Here is a 21378-nt window from a genome sequence, read left to right as displayed (position 1 = left end):
TCAGTGTAATGATTTTTATATATTACTCTGTTTGATCTTGATACATAAATACCCACCCCCATCTCTGCCCTGGAACATGCCAGGCCCAGAGTGTTTAGAAAATATAGACCTGTACAGATACAAGACTCAGCCCTGCCCCACCTGCGCCGCCACCCACCTGGGGCCCCTGGCCCCCAAAGCTGGCCCCTGCTCCCAGTGTGACTTTGCCCAGCCTCCCTGAGTGGGGAGGCTACCAGCCCCGTCTGGAAGACGATCGGGGCCCTGTTGCTACATTGGCCAGAAGAGGAAAGCGAGCCAGCGGGCACGCGCTGCCCCCTGGGCCCGGCCGTCAGGTCCTTCGGAAGAGGCTGCTCAGGAAGCCGCCGGCAGGCCCAGGGCCCAGGCGCAGGGAGAAGCGCGGCGCGGCGCGGCGCGGGCCACATTCGGCGGCGCTCAGCTCTTTGTGGCGTTGCGAGCGCAGCTGCTGGCCGATCACCACCTGCATGTCGTCCTGCGGGTAGGGAGGCCGGGTGGGAGGAGCCCGTCAGCGAGCCGGCCCCGCCCCGGGCCCCGCCCCCCATGCCCCGCCCCTCACCTGCCAGGCCTCCAGCTCTTGCGTCAGCGCCACCTTCTGGCGGATAGTGCGAAACAGCTCCCGGGAGAGCGAGTCCCGCTCCAGAGAGACGCGGCTGAGCTCTAGGGACAGTTCCAGGGCCCTGCAGGCAAGAGAGGCAGTGAGCGGACCCGAGGGTACTGGGGCCTCAGCGAGCAGGGGTGGTGGGGCGCTGCTGGACCCGGACTGGGGTGGGGCCGCGAACACCGGAAACAAAGTCGGAGGGCCCCCGGTGGGTGTAGGAATAATTCTATCACGCGTGGGGGTATCGAAGGCCCAGGGTGCCCTGTAGCCCCACTGGGGCTGTGGTGGATGGTGGCAGAGGCTCACTTGTTCACGGCTTCATCTCGATCCGAGAGGGCGCCCCTAAGGGCCTCCTCGGGGTCCTCGTGTGCCCGCAACTCCTTCTGCCTTTGCAGCTCCTCCCGAAGGGATTGCAACTCGGCCCGCTGCAGCGCCATCTGGGGGGCGGGAAAGGTGAAGAGAGACAGGTAGGCCCCCGACCTCCCAGGTCCCGCTCTTCAGCAAGCCAGGGGTTCAGGTCTCTGCGCCCTCCCCTGCCTGCTCCCCAAACACTCCGGGCAGCGGTGGGCCGTGCTGGAGATGAATCTTCTGAGCCCCCCAGGCTGGTGCGGGATGGGGCGGAGCGGGGCCGGTTGGGTGGTGTAAGCCCGCAGGAAGGATGCTGAGAGAAGCACTGGGAGGTGGGACTAATTGGGGGATGCGGTCCAAGAAGTCTTCCTGGAGGGGGTGGCTTACAGGCTGGCTCTTGAAGCCTGAGTGCAAGTTTGTTGGGATGCAGATCAATCCAGGTAGAGGGGGATTCGTGGGTAAAGGCCCAGAGGTGTAGATGGGCAACAGAAAGTGGCCTTGGGAGGGACTCTATATCTAACACCATGCTCCCTCCGCCCCCCAACACACCTCATCCTGCAACCGGGCCATTTCGGCCTCCTTCTCCTCTAGTATCTCCCCTGGGCTCAGGGATGCTCGCTTCTTGGGAGGCTCCAAGCTCTCCTCCTGGGGCGAAGACTGGTGGCTGAGCGCCTCTTGGATCTCAGGGCACAGGGTGTCCTGTTTGCCAAAGGAATGGGTCGGTGAGGTGTCAGACCTCCTGGAAAAAGGAGGAGGGGCAGAGTCTGCATGGAGAGTGGGGGCTAGCAGACCGCGCGCTCACCCGGGCGTCTCGGTGTCCGTCTGCCTTCCGGTCCTGGTCGCTGTCGAGGCTATGGGCAAGTTCCGACTGCAGCGAGGCTCCCGACACGTCGGCGTCCTGCAGACGCGACTCCTCCTCCAGCTCGGACACGCGCCTCTGCAGCCTCCGCAGCGCGCTCAGTGCCTCCCCGGCCTCGGAGCGCGCGCGTTCCAGCTGAGCAGGGACAGAAAGAAGGCGGTCACCGAGGCGCGCCCGGAGCCCTCTTCCCGCAGCCGGCCCACAGGGGGCGCCGGTGCGCCACCGAAAGCCAGGCAGCCCCGCGCGTCGGCGCGCTCCAGCTGCTGGATCCGGATCCCACGCCCGGATCGCTGGGCGGCCTTGGGCCGCTCAGTTCCCCTCGGCAGGTACCAATTTCCTCGTCTATAAAGCAGGGCGGGGACAGGCGCCCGGCTTTAAAGTTTCTCATCACCCTCCCTCCAGCCCCACCTCATCAGGTCACCTCGTAGAGCCCCGCCCCCTCCCCGGACCGGTCTATCTTCTAACTCGTCAGCGCCGTCAACCAACAAAGTTCATTGATCTTTCTCAGCCGCTGCGGTGCTGAGCGCCTCACCCTCAGGGCGGCTCTCTACCATAACCATCCCATCTTACAGACAAGCAAACTGAGGCTGGGCGTCCCACAGTAGGAAAAAGGGACCTGGGGCTAAGAGCCTACATTTTTGGACCACAAAGTGTAAACTCCTGAGATCCCAAATAGCAGGCCACGCTGCCTGTTTTCATTTCCTTTCATCCCTCTCCACTGCCCCAGACCCAGGCCGAGTGAGTCCCCATCATCTCTGGCCTCAGTCCCTGCCCTGGCCTCCCAGCTGCCAGGCTCTCCTGCCTTCTAAAAGCGTACCACCCCTGCTCAATACTCTTCCAAGGCTCCCACTTGCCTAGTCTAACGCCCACGCAGTCACGGCCCAGCTTCTGGAGCTCCCGCGGATCCAGCTCTGGGCTCATCTCCCGGGAAGCCCCGGGCGGTGGCCAGTGCCCCAGCAGGATGGACCCACCCACCCCAGCCCCACCGGTCACCTCCAGGCTATGCTCCCGCCTCTCACGCCGCAGTATCAGCAGCTCCTCGTGGGTTGCCTGTAGCCTGCCCTGGCCCTTGTCCACCTCCTCACGCAGGCCTCGGATCTGGGCCTCCAGGTCCTGCCGGCGGCTCTGCAGCATCTGGTTCTGGGGGAAGACCTCAGTGCTGGAGGGGAGGTGCCCGGCCAGCCCCAGCGAGCCCCCAGCCCCAGCTGGCACTCACCTCCCCCTGCAGACTCTCTAGCCGCGTCCTCAGCTCTGCTCCCGCCAGGACCTGAGACTGGCACTTCCCCCGAAGGCCATCCAGTTCTCTCTGAAGCTCCTGCTCAGTCTGGGAGGCCTGGGGGCAGAAGCGGGGTGGGGGTGGGGGGGGGCTCAGCTGGCCAGGGCCTTAGCCCCAAGCCCAGCGCCCCTCCCCCACCCTCCCCCACCTGGGTCCGTGGGCCGGGGGTCCTCCCACCTGGGCCAGCTGCTGGCTCAGCCGGAGGTTCTGCTCCCCGAGTTCGCGGAGGGCCCGCGCGCGCTCGCGCCCGCTGTCCTGCTGCTCTGAGCGCTGCTCCCCCAGCTGGGCCCGCAGGGCCTCCACGTCCCCCTCCAGCTCCACCGCCCTGGCTTCCCATTCGGCTCCCCGGGCTGCCAGGCCCCGGCGGAGCTCGTGATTCTCCTGCTGCAGCCGCTGTGGGGGCCGGACAGAGAGTCGGGTGAGGCCCGAGTGGACACAGAGCCAGGGGCGCATCGGAGCGGGGCTGACCTGAGACAGGTATGGAGGCAGGAGGGAGAGGCAGGCAGGGTGACAACCAGAGCCTGGGCGGGGAGGGGAGGTGGAGAGGTTCCCAGGCCAGGCTGGAGGAGCCGAGCCGGGCCTGGAGTGCAGTGGGGGTCCCCGGTGCCCACTCACCTCTGGCTGCTGCCCGGGCTTCTGGACCCGAGGCCGCAGGCGCCGTTTCTGGCGCCTGAGTCTGGCAGAATTTAAGCCCCGGCCCATGGCCTCGCGAACCAGTGTCCCAGGGGCCGTGGAGGTTCGGCCTCTGCTCGGACTCCGCTCAGCCCCTCTCCTCCAGCTCCCTCTAATTAACCCTGGCCGGCCCCGCCTGGGCCCCGTGCCTCTGCGTGCCCTTCCCCAAACCTGTCCAACCAGCAGGGGGACGCTCTTGGCACACCTGGGTGCCCAGCTTGGGGAGGCAGGCAAACTGGGCGGCCGGCCTCTGGTCCCCACTCTCTATAAACTCTCAAAGCAGGAAGGTGATGCTAACCGTACAGCTGCTACAATTATTAGCAGGTGTCCTGCCTGCCAGGTCCTGTGCGAGCACGTTCCTGGCGCTTCTCATTTAACCAACTAGAGGCAGAATTGTTAATGTGCTGATTTTGTCTTTGAGGAACCTGGGGCTCAGAGAGGTGAAACGCCTTGCCCAAGGACACCCAGCAAATTAGTGAGGCAGGGATTCCAACCCAGGCAGCCAAGCTCTTAGCCAAATGCCACGGGGGCAACATGGCTCTAGGATCGAGTCCCCAGCTTCGGGGTCCGGTTGTCCTGGCTGGTGCCCGGCTCTGCTGCTGCTTTGTGGTCAGACAGGTTCCTTCACCTCCCCAAGTTCCGGTCAAGCAGCCATCCGTCCAATATTTGCTGAGCTCCTCCTGTCGTGGGGTCTGGCTGTCTGCGGGGAGTGAGACCACCCAGTTCCCCACCTCCAGCAGCTTAGAGTCTGGAGAGTCACAGGCAAATGGGCATGCTCTTGAACTGGGTAATTTCAGAGGGACCGTGAGGGCGCTAAAGGAACCCTGGAGAGGAAGAGTGGGGTAGGCTGGGGGTACAAGTGATGTTTGAACTGAGGCCTAAGGGCCAAGGGGGAAGAGGGCTGCTCCAGGAGCAGCAGGTGCAAAGGCCCCGAGGGAACACGCGCGGGTTACTCAAGAAACCGAAAAGGGGCCCTACGGCAGGAGGGCGGTGCGCCCAGCGAGCTGAGGTCCGGCAGGCCTGCACGTGGGGACTCTCGGGCCCGGGTGAGGACTTTCCGCGTCATCCCAAGTGTGACGGGGAGCTGTCGGGAGATTTGGGGTAAGGACCGAAACGACCCGGTTTGCAACTTGAAGACCCCTCTGGCTGCCCCGGAGTGGAGCATGGAGAATGGGCTCCAGGGGGCAAGAGCAGAAGCTGGGGACGCGTGAGGGGGCGGCCGCGGGTCTGGGGCAGAGCGGATGTTGGCCGCGACCAGCTTGGAGGCTGCAGAGACGTCGGGAGGTGGGCGGATTCAGAATCTAGTTGAGAGGAAAGGTCACCAGGGCATGCACACGCAGGAGGAGAGGGGTCGTGCGCGGCTCACGCTCTGGTCCTGACACGGGAAGCTGGGGTGAAGAGCGCAGGGATCAAGAGTGCCACTTACGTCGAGATGCCCGTGAGGTGGCCCGGGGAAGAGGGGAGGGGCAGAAGCGCCCCCAGGCCTGTCTCAGGGCACTGGTTGGGGCTTTGTGGATGCCGGGGTCATTGGCGTCCAGGGCGCTCAGTGGGCCCGGTGTGACCCCCCCCCCAAAAATGAGAGAGTGGCTGAGGACAGCCTGGGCAGAGGGAGGAACTGTCCTGCTTCACAGGGTTAGGTGAGAATGGACCAAGACGACGTATGGAAGGTGCTTAGCCCAGAGCCAGGCCTGGAGGGGCTGCCCCTGAGCTGCTGGAGGGGTCGTGCCGTCCCGCTGAGAAGCCGGACCCCAGATTCAGAGACGGCCAGTGGCTCGCCCGGGATCACACAGCCAAGCAGAGGTCTGAACCCAGATCTTGACGTATTCAGAGCCCACGTCCCTCACCACTGGAGAGCCGGGCCAGGAGCACGGGGCTCAGCACTGAACCGCTGTCCCGGAGACAGACCCTTGCCGGGCTTTCCTCCCCCTGCCCGCCTGTCTGCCACCTGCCCACCTGCCTGGAAGCTCCTGCCGTCCACCCCTGCCCCCTGCCGCCGGCTCACTTCCTCACGCTCCGAGTGCTGGGCGCTCAGTGTCTCCAGCTGCCGCTGTAGCTCCTCGTTGCGTTCCAGAAGCATCTTGCCGAGCTCCGCGGCCAGCAGCAAGTCCTTCTCCTTCTGCTGCAGCTGCAAAGCCAGGTCCTCGGGCTCCTCGGGCCCCGGGCCCCCTCCCAGGAATGAGTCCCGCCGCTCCAGCACAAAGGGGAAGAAGCCTTCGTCGCCACTGGGGGAGGCGCCCCCCGAGAGCAGCCCTGACGGGAAGCTTGGCCCTTCCGGGGAGCTCATGGTGCCTTCGGCATCTGTGGGCACAGGTCAGTGGGCACAGGTGGCTCAGTGGGCACAGGTGGCTGCAGGATGCTCTACTCCGCAGCCCGATGGCGCCTGCCCCCTGCTGGTCAAGATCTGGCCTCTCAATCCTGCGGCCAGGCCTCCCTGGGCCATGAAGGGTTAATGATCTGTGTCTTGGCCACCCAGCTCCGTTACTGTCCCCAGGGTAAACTGAGGCAGGGAGCACAAGGAAGTGAACTGCAGACATCCTCTGCCCCTAGGTGGCCGTGCCCCCGTGCTCCGGGACCGCAGGTCACCCAGAGTTACTGCCCCCCTCTTCCCAGACCTTAGCTGTTCTGTCTCCCGGCCCCTCACCCGTAGGGAACCTCCTCCCAGAAACCAAGTTCTGAGAGACTCAGGACTCAAGGCTGAGTTCAGCCCCTTCCCCTCCCAAGAATACAGGGCCCTTGGGAATTTACGTCTCCTGACCACTTTGCCCCAAGAAATCCAGCCTCCTCCTCTTCTAGAAGCCCCAGGTCCTCAGCAGCTTGGGGCTCAGATGCCCTCCCCAGCCCCCAGCCCTCCCACGAGGTAGCCCAGGCCTCGCTTTCCTATCTTCTCAAGATCCATGGTGTCTCGAGTCCCCATGCCCAGACCCAGTGCCCATTCTAGAGTGTTGGCGCGGCTTTCCAGGGCGCGGGGGTCAGGCCGGGGGCAGGGCAAGGTAACAGGTTGTGCCGGCGTACGGAGGCCCTGCCGCTCCAGGTTTCTGTTTACTTCCCGGCCCGCCCCTGGGGATGGGAGCCTGGTGGCGCTCTCCTAGGGCGGCCCAGGGCCGGCGGTTCAGGGCCTCCATGCGAAGGCACACCAGGCTTGCCTGGCACCCTCCCCACCTCCAGCCCTCTGGGGGCCCCACTCCCTACACACACACACACACACACACACACACACGCACCCCGCCCCTTCCTCTTCTCTCCTCTCCAGGTGTCCAAGCCCAGCCCTACCGCGGGACCCAGTAGTCGCCCTCGTCCCAGCGCAGCGACGACCGGGGACCGGGAGTCTCCGTGACGAGGCCCCTGTGGGCGCGACCCCGCTCTGGAGACCCAGGAGCGTCCCTCTTCCTCCCGCCTCCGCGCATCGAGCTGCTGTCTAGCACGTCGGCCCGGGCGTGTGCCCCCCCCCCCCGCCCCCGGCTCCTCGACCCCCCGGCCCGAGGCGGCCACCTTCCCCCCCTTGCCGGCGCCCCCCCCCTTGCCGACCCCAGGACTCGGCACCCGCCACCCTCGGCGCCCGCTCGTCCTGGCCCTGTCCTGCCCGAAACTCGAAGGGCGCCCGCGTCCGGCGCCCCTACGCTCCTACCCGCCGACTCCGGGCTCCCTCCGAGGTCCCCGCGGTCCCCGATCCCCTCTTCCGGAGGCGGCGCCAGGTGCCAGGCCCGCACAGGTGAGGGGGCGGTGCCGCGGGCGGGCCTGGGGCGCCCCCTGGTGGCGGGAATGGCCGGGCGGCGCTGAAGGGGAGTCCGCTCCTTTCCCCTGGCAACCGCCCTGTGGGATAGGGAATCGCTAAGAATGACAACAGCAAGGACACATCTGACCTACCGAGCACTCTGCTAAGTAAGCTCTTTTATAGGCACAGCTTGCTTACTTTTATGACACCCTAACGAGGCACGAACTCCCATTAGCCCTCTTTTACAGACGAGGAAACTGAGGCTGAGGGAGGCTGTAGCTCGCTTGGGTTCACACCGACAGAACTTGAATGTGAACCACAGAAGTGTGACTTCAGGGCGCGTGCTCCTGCCCTGGTTCCCGTGGGGCTGGGAACCTGGGGTCTCCCTTTCGAGGTTGCACGAGACTCGACCCCACGCTCCAGGCCAGGGCCAGAGGCCTCGGTATGGACACCAGGAGGATCCAGGGCCGGACTCAGCCCAGTGCGGCTCGGACATGTGGGGGACGCCCCGGCCACGGCCTCGTGTCCTGTCACGAGCCTCCTCAGGTGTCCGGGGCTCCCTGCGCCGCTGTGGCGGAGGCTCCTGGCCTGGGGAGCGGGGACACGCCGGGCGCTGGAAGAGCAGTGGGCTGGGAACTGCTCAACAGCAGGCTTTCTGGGGAAACAGAAAGCCCCAGATGGTTGCACGCGGCACTTTCTGGGGTAGAAGCGCTCCCTCCGTGGCTGATGTCCAGCTACCGACGTGACATTGTTGAATGTGAAGTTGGGCCGAGATGTGCATTATTGGCGTTTATCAGCTGGTCCCAGCTGCGTCGCACGCCCCTCTGGCTGGCGGCCAGGACTCCTGGGTCCTGGGGACGGGATCCTAAAGAAATCAGAGGAAGGTGGCTTCTGGGAAAACGGGGGCAAGGACTCGTGGGAGGCGTGGTCTAGAGGCTGGGACTCCCGAGTCCCAGATTTGGCTTCAGGCCAAATCCCAGATTGGCCACATTTTAGCTGTGCGCACCTGTGTCGTTTAGCTGATGGACCTCTGCTGCCCTCGCCTTTCCCATCTGTAAAACGGGGGAGATAAGAGTTCCTAGCTTATAGGGAGGCTTAAATAAGGGTCAAGCGCCAGCACTTCATCCTGCTAGGGGCCCTCTGAGTGGCCGTAGCCGGGCCATAGAAGTGACTCACCACACACGTTCCAGTGTTTTCCTCCTCACGGCCACCCTGACGTCATATCCTTCGCAGACCAGAAGCCAGCTCAGGGAGGCCCAGTGATCTGCCCGTGCAACTTGACATCATCAGACTTTTAAATTTCTGCCAGTCGGGGGGCACCTGGTCACTCTTTGGACGTTTGCAGGAGCCCCCTGCTTCCTCTAGACCCAGGAACTCTGGCCTCCAGCTGTCCTGATGGACCGGAGGGCTGACTTCACAGGCCCCCCGCTGCCCTCCCCCAGCCTCCCTGCTGATTCCAGCAGGAAAATGGATAGCAGGGACAGAGGGGCCCCAGGGACGCCCTAGCCGGGCTGGGATATAACCAGTTAAGGGAGGGAAAGACAACCCAGCCCTCAAACAAGCCAGTTTCCTGGAGCCTCCGGGCTCACTCTCACCCTAGAACTTTCTCCCCACCTTCCCAACAGCAGGTGGGCCCCTACAGTGCCCAATCTTGGCTCCAGGGTCCCCTCGCAGAGCTGTGGGCGGTCCACGCTGGCATCCAGAGGCCCAAAGAATGCCCCCTGCCATAGAGGTAACCCCGTGGGAACGGTGCGGATCCAGACCAAGGTGCCTCCGGGCTTTTACGACATATACAAAGTCTGTGAACAGTAAGCGGTATTGTTTGGAGCATTTTAAACCTCTGTATAAAATACTGCACACTCAATACGTTCTTCCGCAGCTTGCTTTTTCCGTTTAACCCAATGTTCCCAAGTTTCTTCCCCTCTTAAAAAACAAAAACAAAAAACTCAGCTTCCTCGAAGTAGGTATTTGTTTCCAAAAGCTGCTGTAACAAATTACTGCCAACTGCGGGGTTTAAACAACAAAATTCAGCGTCTCCTAGTTCTGGGGGCCAGAAGTCCCAAATCAAAGTGCAGAAAGGGTTGGTTCCCTGCGGGGGCTCTGAGGCCTAAATCTATTCCGGGCCTGTCTGTTTGGAAACTCTGTTTCCAAATAGTGGCACATTCCCCGGGGTCTGGAAATTAGGACCTGGACACCTGTTGTCTGGCGACACAAGCCTCCCCAAGGAATAATGAAATTCCCCCAGGTTAAGTGTTTCATTCGATGAGCCTAAGACATTTTTTTTCTGAATGTTTGTTTTGAGAGAGAGAGTGACGGAGCGGGAGTGGGGAAGGGGCAGAGAGCGAGAGGGAGACAGGGTCCCTAGGGGGCTCCAGGCTGACAGCAGAGAGCCCAACGCGGGCTGAAACTCACAAACCGGGAGATCACGACCTGACCTGCAATCAGATGCTCAACCGACCGAACCACCCAGGCGTCCCTCATTTGATGAGTTTTTAACAAACATATGTGGTGCTGTAACTTCTGCCACAGTCCTGGGACAGAGCACTGGCTGAATCCCCAAGGCGCCCCAAGCCCTCGTGCAGTCCCTCTCCCACACCCGGCCCCCGGCGGCCACGGACGCCCTTTGTGTCACTATCATCTTGTCTTTTCCAGAATGCTCTCCACGTGGAATCACGTACAGTGCGTGGTCTCTTGCGCCTGGCTTCTCTGACCTCGCATCATGCTTCTGAGACTCATCCGGGCTCTATGCATCCATAGAATCGACTGACAATTTTCTTTTTTTTTTTTTTTTTTTTTTCAACGTTTTTTATTTATTTTTGGGACAGAGAGAGACAGAGCATGAACGGGGGAGGGGCAGAGAGAGAGGGAGACACAGAATCGGAAACAGGCTCCAGGCTCCGAGCCATCAGCCCAGAGCCTGACGCGGGGCTCGAACTCACAGACCGCGAGATCGTGACCTGGCTGAAGTCGGACGCTTAACCGACTGCGCCACCCAGGCGCCCCTCGACTGACAATTTTCAAACCGAAGCCAAGTTGCAGGGATAACGCAATGAACGCGCTCCTTGTAGGCTCACAATTGTGGACATTTGCCACGTACGCTTCCTCTCTCTCTTACACAAGGCTTGCCCGGCACACATTTTGCTGAACCACTGGCGACCTCGGTTTGGTCTGCATCTCCTGAGGACGCAGACATTCGCCTCCGTAACACGGACCATTATCACCAGTGACGAATTGAACAGTGATAAAACAGATTAAGGAATCTTACCCAATATACAGCTCATGTTCGAATGTTCCCAGTAATGCCCCGGTTAGATGATGTTTTCTTTGATCCAGGATGAAATCAAGGATCACATAGGGCATTTAGCTGTCTTTTCTCAGGTGTCCTTTAGTCTAAAGTAACCCGCTTGCTGGGGGCGCCTGGCTAGCCCAGTGAGTAGAGCCTGTGACTTTTTTTTTTCCTCCAAAAAATTTAAATTCTAGTTAGTTAACGTATAGTGTATGACAAGTGCCCTCCTTAATCCCCCTCCCCCAGTGAGCCCATCCCCCTGAGCACGCGATTCTTGATCTTGGAATTGTGAGTTTGAGCCCCACGATGACAGTAGAGATTAGTTACAAATAAAAAAAAAAAAATCTAAAAAAAAAAAAAAAACCCACAAAACTCCAGGCAGCTGTTTTCCAGAATGTTTATGAGATTTATCCCTGATGTTGCGTTTGGATTTAGTTTGTTAACAGCCGTATGGTATTTCATCCAATGTTTATGTCCCGATTTATTTCTCTCCCATCAGTGAAGGACTTCGTCTCTTGGCGCTTTTTCCGTGTTATAAACAACCTGCTAATGCACATCCTTGTACACAGACCTCCGTGGACACGTGGGTGGGGGTCTCCTGAGTACATAGTGGCCGGGGCTGGGGTCATCAGAAGGCCTCTTCGTTCCCACATCTGGCGCCCGGGCCGGATGGCTGGACCCCCGGATCCACCGGGGCCGGACAGCGTTTCTGTCACCCTCTGCCTGTGTTTCAGCCACCCTCTGTCTGCGGCCTGCGTGGATGTCCTCACAGTATGGCTCTCTCAGACTTCGACACGGCAGCTGGCTTCCCCGACACCAGGTTCCCAGAGGCCTGGGCGGAAGCTGCAAACCTTCTTAAGACTCAGCCTTGAAGGTTGGTGGAGGACCATTGCGTCTACCATAGAGTTTTTTTATGTGAAGATTGGATCCCATGATGAATTTCACCTGGCTCACACCTGGCTGCAACTTGACATCATCAGACTTTTAAATTTCTGCCAGTCGGGGGGACCCCTGGGGGGCTCAGTCAGTTGGGCGTCCCCCTTCGGCTCGGGTTGTGATCTCGCGGGTTCGTGAGTTCGAGCCCTGCGTCGGGGGGGCCTGGAGCCTGCTTCGGATTCTGTGTCTCCTCTCTCTGCTCCTCCCCCACTCGCACTCTGTCTCTCAAAAATGAATAAACGTTACAAAAAATTAAATTTCTACCAGTCTGATGGCAAAGACGGTGTGAACTATATATACCCCCAGTTGCTGGCACAAAACTCCTAAAACCCTTGTTTTATTTTATTTATTTAAAAATTTTAATGCTTATTTACTTTTGAGAGAGACAGAGGGAGAGATAGAGACAGAGCATGAGCAGGGGAGGGGCAGAGAGAGAGAGAGAGAGACACAGACTCTGAAGCAGGCTCCTGGCTCTGAGCTGTCAGCACAGAGGCCGACGCGGGGCTCGAACTCACCGACCGCGAGATCACGACCTGAGCAGAAGTCGGACGCCTAACTGACTGAGCCCCCCAGGGGCCCCCTAAAACTGTTGTAAATAAAGGCGTTAGGGCTTGCGGTTTTCATGACAGCTGGTGTGGGTGAAGTGGGATTTGCCAGAACAGCCCTGAGTCAGAAACGTGGTTTGGGAAGATCCAGGGAGAACGGGTGGGGGCGAGAAGCCTCTGATTCCGGGGGGGGGGGGGGGGGGGGGGCAGGAGCTCCCTCGAGGTGTGGAGCTGGGCGCCCTCAGTTCCTCGAGGTAACAGTTACCGATGGGAGTTAGAGACTCCGAAGGCGGCTTCACTGGCTGCAGAAGGAAATGCGACCTAGTGCGAAAAAGGCAAAATATTCAATCCCTTGATTATCTGTAACAGTTAAAACGCAGGGGGCGCCGGGGTGGCTCAGTCCGTTGAGTGACTTGAAAAGAGAATGCTGGGTCACACCTTGCTGCTAGACCAGGCTTGGATTTGGATGAGTCCGAGCTTTGGCCACCAGCCTAAAAGCCCCCTCCCCAAGGGAGAAGTTATAAGGCGACCACAGACGGTACCTCTCAGACCTCTGCTCACCGAGGAGGCCGGTCATCAACGTTGGGGACAGACAAAACCAAGAAGCCACTGAAATCCGGGACCACAGCGTGAAGGCGTTGTTTCAGTTTTTAGATCACTATCGTCAGCTTCCTGGGGAGCCTCGCCGACACGGATTGTGCGAGTGACTAATGTGGGGGCTGGGGCTGGGGCCAGGGCGCGGAGGAACACGTTTGGGTGGAGTCGGGACCCACGGCTCACAGGTGGCCGCACACGATCCCTCAGGAGTAACCCACGGGAGGTTACCCCTGCGGGAAGAGCTGGCCTGGCACACGGGATGGGAGCCCCTGTGAGCAAGGAAAAAGCCCCTGTAGGGTCCAGGTGCCCCAAGAAGGAGGGCCGTCTGTTGCCCCTATAAATGCCAAGCACGGCATCCCAGGTGAAGCAGCCTGTGTGCGTGTGTGCGTGTGTGTGTGTGTGACCCATGGCACCCGCTCCAAGACGCCTGGACGTTCACCGGCTGATACGCTCGTGCCCCAGGTCACAGTAAATGCTGTGGGTAAAGGACGCCCTTTTGCGTGGGGACCCCCATGTAGCCTCCTGCTGCGAAACCGAGGGCACTTTGGGAAGTCTTACTGCGTTTGCTGTCCCGGCTTCCTCTCGGTGTTGACCATTCTTCAGTGGCATTAACGACCAGCCCCAACACCATCCTCCCCAGAACCTTCTCATCTCAAACCGAGCCTCTGTGCCCGTTACACATTGACTCCGCACTTCCTGTGCCTCGGCCCCTGGCATCCACCACCTGCTTTCTGTCTCTGTGGTTTCGACGACACCGAGCGCCTCCCAGAAGTAGAATCTGAGAGCGTTTCTCTGCCATTCGGTCCTTTTCGGGCACACTTTCTGTTGATTTATATCCTTTTTCCTTTGAGTGGGCCATACCTCCCTTTGCCTTGTATGCCTTGTGACTCATTTATTTATTTTTTAGGCAATCTCTATGCCCGGTGCCCAGCATGGGGCTTGGCGTCACGACCCTGAGATCAAGCGTGTCGCGTTCTACCGACCGAGCCAGCCAGCCGGCCTTGGGATCTTTCATGGGACACTAGACATTTGAGTCTAATAATGGCCTAGCTCTGGAAACCAGATTCTCCCTTCCGATTTATTATTGTGTTTGTTGATTGTACTTTTGTTTTTGTGAATGCTGTGGGCGGTCTCTGTGGGTCTCTGTGCGGGAGCAGCTTTTGGGGGCGGTAAACTTCCTGTCTCCCCAGGTCTTGTCTGACCCCTTTCTTGGACATGGGCACTGACTTTCTCACTTGCCCTGTGTATATAATTGTTTTGTTGTATTGTGATTTTTGGGGTGTGGGCGTTCTGTTTGTTTGTTTAAACTTTTTTAGAGAGACAGAGCGCACAAGTGGGTAGAGGGGTGGAGGGAGAGGGAGAGAGAGAGACAATCTCAATCAGGCTCCACGCTCAGCATGGAGTCCAATGCAGGGCTCGATCCCACAACCCTGTGATCACGACCTGAGCCAAAGGGTCGGACGCTCAACCAACTGAGCCACCCGGGCGCCTCTAGTTTTTGGGGTTTTTTTTAATGTTTCTTTATTTTTGAGACTAATTTTTTTTTTTTTTTTTTTTTGGGACAGAGAGAGACAGAGCATGAACGGGGGAGGGTCAGAGAGAGAGGGAGACACAGAATCGGAAACAGGCTCCAGGCTCCGAGCCATCGGCCCAGAGCCTGACGCGGGGCTCGAACTCACGGACCGCGAGATCGTGACCTGGCTGAAGTCGGACGCTTAACCGACTGCGCCACCCAGGCGCCCCGAGACTAATTTTTTAAATTAATTAATTAATTTTTAAAGTTTTACATCCAAGTTACTTAGCATATAGTGCAACGGTGATTTCAGATTCCTTAGTGCCCCTTCCCCATTTAGCCCATCCCCCCTCCCACACCCCCTCCAGCAACCCTCTGTTTGTTCTCCATATTTAAGAGTGTCTTCTGTTTTGTCTCCCTCCCTGTTTTGATATTCTTTTTGTTTCCCTTCCCCTATGTTCATCTGTTTTGTCTCTTAAAGTCCTCATAGGAGTGAAGTCATATGATTTTTGTCTTTCTCTAATTTCACTTAGCATAATACCCTCCAGTTCCGTCCACGTAGTTGGAAATGGCAAGATACCATTCTTTTTGATTGCCGAGTAATACTCCATCGTATAAATATACCATATCTTTTTTATCCATTCATCCATCGATGGACATTTGGGCTCTTTCCAGACTTTGGCCATTGTTGATAGTGCTGCTATAAATATTGGGGTGCGTGTGCCCCTTCGAAACAGCACACCTGTATCCCTTGGATAAATGCCTAGTAGTGCAATTGCTGGGTCGAAGGGTAGTTCTATTTTTTTCGAGGAACCTCCATACTGTTTTCCAGCGTGGCTGCACCAGCTTGCGTTCCCTCCAACAATGCAAAAGAGATCCTCTCTCTCCGCATCCTCGCCAACGTCTCTTGTTGCCTGAGTCGTTCACGTGAGCCATTCTGACAGGTGTGAGGCGCTATCTCATGGTGGTTTTGATTTGTCTTTCCCTGATGATGAGTGATGTCGAGCATTTTTTCATGTGTCGGTTGGCCATCTGGATGTCTTCTTTGGAGAAGTGTCTGTTCATGCTTTTTTTCCCCATCTCTTCACTGGATTATCTGGCTTTTGGGTCTCTATCTGGTTTGATAGAGACTAATTTTTTTTTTTTAATTTTGAAGTTTATAATACAGGATTGTTGACTATATTCCTGCCCTGGGCTTTAGAACTTCAGGACTTATGTAGGTACTACTTACAAATTTGTGGCCTTAAAAAACATCTCCCCCGTTCCTTTGCAGCCCAGCCCCTGGTAACCAACATTCTACTCTATTCTCGGTTTCTATTATGTGCAATTGTTTTCTAGTCTTTAGTGTCTGGCACCTGCAAAAACGGGAAAGTGAAAAATGAAGAGGGGATAGGAGAACCCGCCCTTCGAATCCCCTGGAAGTCACCTCAGCCAGAGAGACGGGGAGATGTGCCACAGTGGGGGGGGGGGGGGGGCGGGGACAGCAGTGGCCGCCCACTTCTTTGCGCCCCTGTGATGAGATTCCTGATTCTTGGAGGGCAGGGTCATTACCGCCCCCACCTGGTTTCGGCAAGCTGCTGCGAGGCTTGCTACTGTGCTAAGAGCTGAACTTGGCGGTGATTTACTTTCCAGAACCTCTCCTGCAAGCCCTAAGTCTCCAACAGGATTTTGGAATTCCAAAACAGTTCCTTTGGACGGATTCTATCAGCGTCCTTGTGGGGAGACCACTCCCAGTGCTTCCTACTCCACCGTCTTTCCAGAATCTTACCTGATCCAAGGCCTTTGGCATGAATGATCAGGGCTGGAGAAGACAAGTTCCCTGGACTCCTTGACCTAGGAGCCCCACGCACCGCGGGACCAAAGCCCATCGGTGAAGCCCTGAGTTGGGCCACAGTCAGGCGGAAGGTAGAAATGTAAGCGTGGGCCAGATTGTGGACGCTGGGACATGTGGGCAGGCGTGATGGAAAGAGGCTGTGTCTCCTTTGCCTAATGTTTCATGCAAATGGGTATTATGTCACACTGGGAAACATTCCCCCTGCTTAGTGTTGCGAGACCAAAACCTGTGGATGAAGTCGTGAATGGAGGTTGACGGGAACGTAAGGGTGGACGGAACGAGGGCCAAAGCAGGAGAATGGGCCTGTTGGGAAGGGCGTCGTGGGAGGTGGTTGATCTCTTTTACCAGATGGTATTCTGGGGACGGGGACGGACACTGTGTCTGACTAGGGGATGTTTCCTCTACCTAATAATGCAAAGCAGAAGCCATCGAGGCGTGTGGGAACACAGAGCCAGCGCAGTGTGGAGGGGACGCGGGAGCGCGGGTGGGGACAAATTCTAGGCGCTACGCAAAAGCCTGTGAGCGCCTCCCCCACCCCAGCGACGACCCCTGGGGCTTTGGCCTGGAGAACTTCCATACGAGGGGCGCCTACTACCTTGCTCCCCGACATCAGTCGAAGCCACCCCGGGGAGGGAAGGACTCACAACGATCTGTTACGCCCGTGTTGTCCTGGCGAACGTCCGGAAAACACTCGAATGGGGATGAGGTGCCCAGAAGGGTGCCAGGGTTAGACAAGAGTGGGTTACACAGACTCCCCTGCTGCCTGGGAAACGCGAGGGGACAGCTCTGAGCACGGAGCCTCTTTCCCGAGGCTGACTCCCGAAGAGCCTCGGGAGATGCTGGGTGCTGTTGTCTCTTGATCTGTCCCCGTCGACCGCTCTCCACTGGCCAACAAGGGCCGCTTGCTCCGCGGATGGCACTTCCAAAGCGAACGGACGACATCCTGTTTGGAAGGCCGCCGCTCCGATCAAAGAAGGTCCAAACAAATCAGTTCCGTGGGCTGAACTGCGAGCCGTTTCTCCAGCTGTGAAGGAAGCCTTGAACAGTGGTAAAGGCCCTTCTGTTTTGGTTTCTACTGACGCATAGGCAGGAGGGCAGCGGAAGCCCGACCCACGCGGGGGCTCAGTCCTGGGGAAACCCCTGCGGGAGTCGAGGGGCGCATTAAACAAAATGGGACATGCTGGTGCCCGTCCGAAGAGCCGCCTTCCAGGTGGGGAAGGTGACCGCGGTCAACAAGCAGTTACCCCCGTGCGCTCGCTGGAAGTGGCCACCTGGGGCCATGAAACGGGCCGAGTCCGCACACCGTCCTCTTGTGGCCTCGAAGGCCCCAAATGCCGGTGGGAGCCGTTCTGTCTGGCAGCAAGAGGCCGAGGGTACGGATGGCCGGGTGGCAGAGTCCCGGTGGGAAGGTCCCCTGCATGCGTGCCAGAGTCACACCGATGCTGGGAATCCTGGAGGCTACAGATGGGTCCTGCCGGGAAGGCACTGTGACTCTGGACCGGGCTCTGCTGACCCAGTGCCGGATGCAGATGCTCAGAGGGCTCAGGAGAGAGAAGGGTGCACAGACAAGCGTCATTTCTGCGGACCAAGGACCGCCGTTTACAGCCCATGATGTCCAACAAGGGGCAGAGAGCTATCCTCCTCCGAGACTAGTCTGATAGAGACTTGGAACGGGCGATGAAAACGTTGGTTGTCTAAAACAGGGGGCTCTAGGGGCACCCGGGCAGCTCAGCCCGTTAACGCGTCCGACTCCGGCTCAGGCCATGATCTCACAGTTCGGGAGTTCGAGGCCCGCCTCGGGCTCTGCTGTCGGCACAGAGCCCCCTTCGGATCCTCTGTCCCCCTCTCTCTGTCCTCTCTGCCCCTCCCCCGCTTGTGATGTCTCTCTCAAAAATAAATAAACATTAAAGAAATAAAACAAAAGGGGGGGATATAAAGGCTGGAAGGGCCGGCTCACACACACCATGGGTAAAGGAGTGTCCTCTCTGGGTAGATTTCTCTGGTTTTCTCCTGGACCTGGGGAAGGGGGTGGGGAAGGTGCTAGTGTCCCCACAACATGTCACCTGCTGTTTTGTTTCTCCCTGGTGCAGCCGTCATAAGACCAGGTGCCTAAAACAGCAAGGGCTCCTAAACAAGAAACTGCAATTGTGTTTTACATTCGGTGTCAGAATTCCGAGGGGCCTGACGGCAGGATGCGCCTGTACCCCATCTGACGACGGTAAAGGCAGGCGCACTGCCTGTGCTAACACGAGCCCCCCGGTTCTGCACCTGTGTCACCTACAGGGATGCTCACCCTACAGGGATGGCGGTGGACCCAGGGGAAGCACTTGCCAGGCCAGTACTGCTGCCTGCAGTGTAGACCAGCCTAATGTTCCTTCCAAAGGCGGAAGCGATTGGGTCTAAATGGAGAAAAGGAACACTAGCAGCCACGGGCAAAGTCATGAACACAGGAGTTAGGTCCTAAGGGAAACCTAGGATCACATGAAGGCCTCAAAAGAGCTTCAGAGCAAGATGATGTTGTCTCTTGGCTCGATCCCGCCAGACGCCAAGTGTTTGCTGAGATCACCCCAACTTTTGCGCCCTGACAAGTGACAAGATCGAATGGAAGGCCTGCAAACCTCAGCGGCCTCAGCATGAGACGTTTTCATGCGATACAATGATCGACCGGGATGATTATTAATGACTTCCTGGGACATTAGTAATGTGCCAGTTCCTGGGCTGTATTATCATTTTGCTGCAAGGGACCCCGTGGCCAGAGACCAGGGGGTGGGGTGTGAAATAATAGAAGAAAATCACATATTTTGGAGGCGGGCCCTGGGTCCTGGCACAGAGCTCCTAAATCCCTTGGAATTTCCTGGGTGATAGGAGTGTCTTTTGTTCCTCATTTTATTTTATTTTATTTTTAATTTTTTTAACGTTTATTTATTTTTGAGACAGAGAGAGACAGAGCATGAACAGGGGAGGGTCAGAGAGAGGGAGACACAGAATCTGAAACAGGCTCCAGGCTCTGAGCTGTCAGCACAGAGCCCGATGCGGGGCTCGAACTCACGGACCGCGAGATCGTGACCTGAGCTGAAGTCGGCCGCTCAACCGACTGAGCCACCCAGGCGCCCCTTTTGTTCCTTATTTTAAAAAAATTTAATGTTTATTTATTTACTTTTGATAGAGCACAGGTGGGAGAAGGCCACAGAGAGAGAGAGAGAGAGAGAGAGAGACACCGAATCCAAAGCAGGCTCCAGGCTCTGAGATGTCAGTGCAGAGCCTGATGCGGGGCTCAAACTCACAAATGGAGAGATCGTGACCTGAGCGGAAGTCAGACAGTTAACCTACTGAGCCACCCACACACCCCAGGAATGCCTTTCATTCTAATAAGGAGACTCTTGGTGAGCCCCCTTGGTAGCTCCTAGATAGGCTAAAAGACCAGCCCATGATTAGAAGCTTGGAAATTTCAACCCCATCCCCCATCATCCAGGAGCAGGAGAGGGACCAGAGACTGAATTATAAATTGATCGTGCCCGTGTGAAAAGTCTCCATGAAACTCCCCAAAGTATGGGGTTTGGAGCACTTCCGGGTTGGTAACGTCTCCAGGCTGGGAGGGTGGGACCCCCCAGCTCCAGAGAGCCAGAGGCTCCTGCGCTCAGGACCCTCCCAGACCTCACCTGATGTATGTATCACTTTATGGCTCTTTATCTGTCTCCTTTGTCATAGCTTTTACTATGTAATAAACTGGTAAGCTTGTTTCTCTGAGTTCTGTGAGCTGTTCTAGCAAATAGTTGAATTGGGGTGGAGAGGGGCTCATGGGAACCTACAATTTGTGGCCAAGGTGGCAGAAATTGTGGGTAACCTGGGGACCTGCTATTTATGGCTGGCAACCGAAGTGGGGTGGGGGGAGTCTAGAGGGACTGAGCCCTTACCCTGTGGGGTCCGTGATAACTCCAGGGAGTGTCAGAATTGAACTGAGGGGCGTCTGGGTGGCCCAGTCGGTTAAGCATCTGACTCTTAGTTTCAGCTCAGGTCATGATCTCAGGCTTCGGTTCGGCTGGTGATTTGACGCCAGAGTTGAGTCGGGCTCTGTGATGACAGTGGGGAGCCTGCTTGGGATTCCCTCTCTCCTTCTCTCTCTGCTCCTCCCCTGCTCACATGTCTTGTCTCTCTCTTTCAAAGTAAATAAATAAACTTTAAAAAATTGAGTTGAAAGGCAGTACACTCAGCTCGTGTGCCAAATAACTGCTTGATGTGGGGAAAGACCCCACACACATCTGGTGTCAGAATTGTTGCTGGGGCGCCTGGGGGGCTCTGTGGGTTGAGCAACCAAATTCAGCTCAGGTCGTGATCTCATGGTTTGTGGGTTCGAGCCCCACATTGGGCTCTGTGCTGACAGCTCAGAGCCTGGAGCCTGCTTCGGGATTCTGTTTCTCCCCCTCTCTCTGCTCCTCCCCCACTCGCACTCTGTCTGTCTCTCAAAAATAAACATTAAAAAGAGAATTGTTGTGAGTGCCGCAGTTTGAGAGTAAAGGAGAAACTCGGGAGGAGGAGTGCAGGGTTTTGTGGGATTTGCCACGGACTGCATGCATTGTGTTGGTCCCCCCTCCCCAAGTGCTGTGTCCAGTCCTAATCCCCAGGACCTCAGACGGTGACAGTTTTTAGAGGCAGGGACTTTACCCAGGCGATGACGGTAAACGGAGGCCGTCAGGGTGGCCTGTGTCCTCACAGAGGAGATGTGGGCACACAGCGGCAGCGGGGCTGCGCAGACACAGAGGACGCGCCAGGGCCACCTGCAAGCCCAGGAGAGGGACGGAAACGCCAGGAGGAAGCCACCTGGCCGCCACCTGGGTCTCGGCCCTCCAGCCTCCGGAACTGTGTGGACAAATACATGTCCGCTGTCTCCGGCACCCGGTGTGTGGTGTTTGATGAGCGCAGCCGGGATCTCACTGTTGGAGTTTTGCGTCTCCAGCTCGCTAATCCTGCTCATTATTTATTTTGTCGAAAACACGTGGGGCCCGGTCGCTGTACGGCTCCAGAGACAGAGCCTTGGTCTTCGCGCGCCCCTTGCCCCTCTCGGGGACCCCCCCCCCCCGCCCATTTCTCCCTGGACTTCCCCGGGAAGGGCTGAGGCGTGGCCCTGCGGGTCCCCGAGCCTCTGCGGGATCCGCCCCTCCCCCCCGCCCCCTCCCGGGTCCTAGG

At 58.1% G+C, this 21378-nt stretch overlaps 1 protein-coding gene and 2 long non-coding RNA genes across 4 annotated transcripts; 1 reads left to right on the top strand and 2 right to left on the bottom strand.

Annotated features, from left to right (window-relative positions):
• On the bottom strand, nucleotides 1-7475 carry BICDL2 (BICD family like cargo adaptor 2). 2 transcript variants are annotated; one of them, XM_058712158.1, is made up of 10 exons: nucleotides 7397-7475; nucleotides 5774-6069; nucleotides 3277-3492; nucleotides 3040-3156; nucleotides 2817-2963; nucleotides 1767-1958; nucleotides 1514-1663; nucleotides 923-1053; nucleotides 575-695; nucleotides 1-490 (listed from the first exon to the last, which is right to left on the bottom strand). In XM_058712158.1, the coding sequence occupies exons 2-10, from the start codon at nucleotides 6053-6055 to the stop codon at nucleotides 329-331; spliced, it is 1518 nt and encodes a 505-aa protein (XP_058568141.1). In that variant the 5' UTR covers nucleotides 6056-6069; nucleotides 7397-7475; the 3' UTR covers nucleotides 1-328. The 2 variants fall into 2 exon arrangements, with proteins under 2 accessions (XP_058568141.1, XP_058568142.1); XM_058712159.1 differs by lacking the exons at nucleotides 5774-6069; nucleotides 7397-7475 and adding an exon at nucleotides 3715-5745.
• LOC131501733 (uncharacterized) lies at nucleotides 5968-9347 on the top strand. The gene is made up of 2 exons (XR_009256867.1): nucleotides 5968-6081; nucleotides 7022-9347. It is a non-coding gene; the product is annotated as an uncharacterized LOC131501733 (long non-coding RNA).
• A 1145-nt stretch (nucleotides 9348-10492) lies between these two features.
• On the bottom strand, nucleotides 10493-13523 carry LOC131501734 (uncharacterized). The gene is made up of 3 exons (XR_009256868.1): nucleotides 13406-13523; nucleotides 12812-13116; nucleotides 10493-12571 (listed from the first exon to the last, which is right to left on the bottom strand). It is a non-coding gene; the product is annotated as an uncharacterized LOC131501734 (long non-coding RNA).
• Nucleotides 13524-21378: the final 7855 nt, after the last annotated feature.

The sequence above is a fragment of the Neofelis nebulosa genome, chromosome 18, assembly GCF_028018385.1.
Source record: "Neofelis nebulosa isolate mNeoNeb1 chromosome 18, mNeoNeb1.pri, whole genome shotgun sequence".
NCBI lineage: Eukaryota > Metazoa > Chordata > Mammalia > Carnivora > Felidae > Neofelis > Neofelis nebulosa.
Note: the sequence above shows the minus strand (reverse complement) of the source record. Positions and strands in the feature narration are given on the sequence as shown.

Coding starts and splice junctions, on each gene's coding strand:
- BICDL2 (XM_058712158.1), bottom strand. CDS start 6,055: ATGAGCTCCCCGGAAGGGCCAAGCTTCCCGTCAGGGCTGCTCTCGGGG. Junction 3,493..5,773: donor AGCACTCGGAGCGTGAGGAA/GTGAGCCGGCGG, acceptor CGGCCCCCACAG/CGGCTGCAGCAGGAGAATCA. Junction 1,664..1,766: donor ACGGACACCGAGACGCCCGG/GTGAGCGCGCGG, acceptor TTTGGCAAACAG/GACACCCTGTGCCCTGAGAT.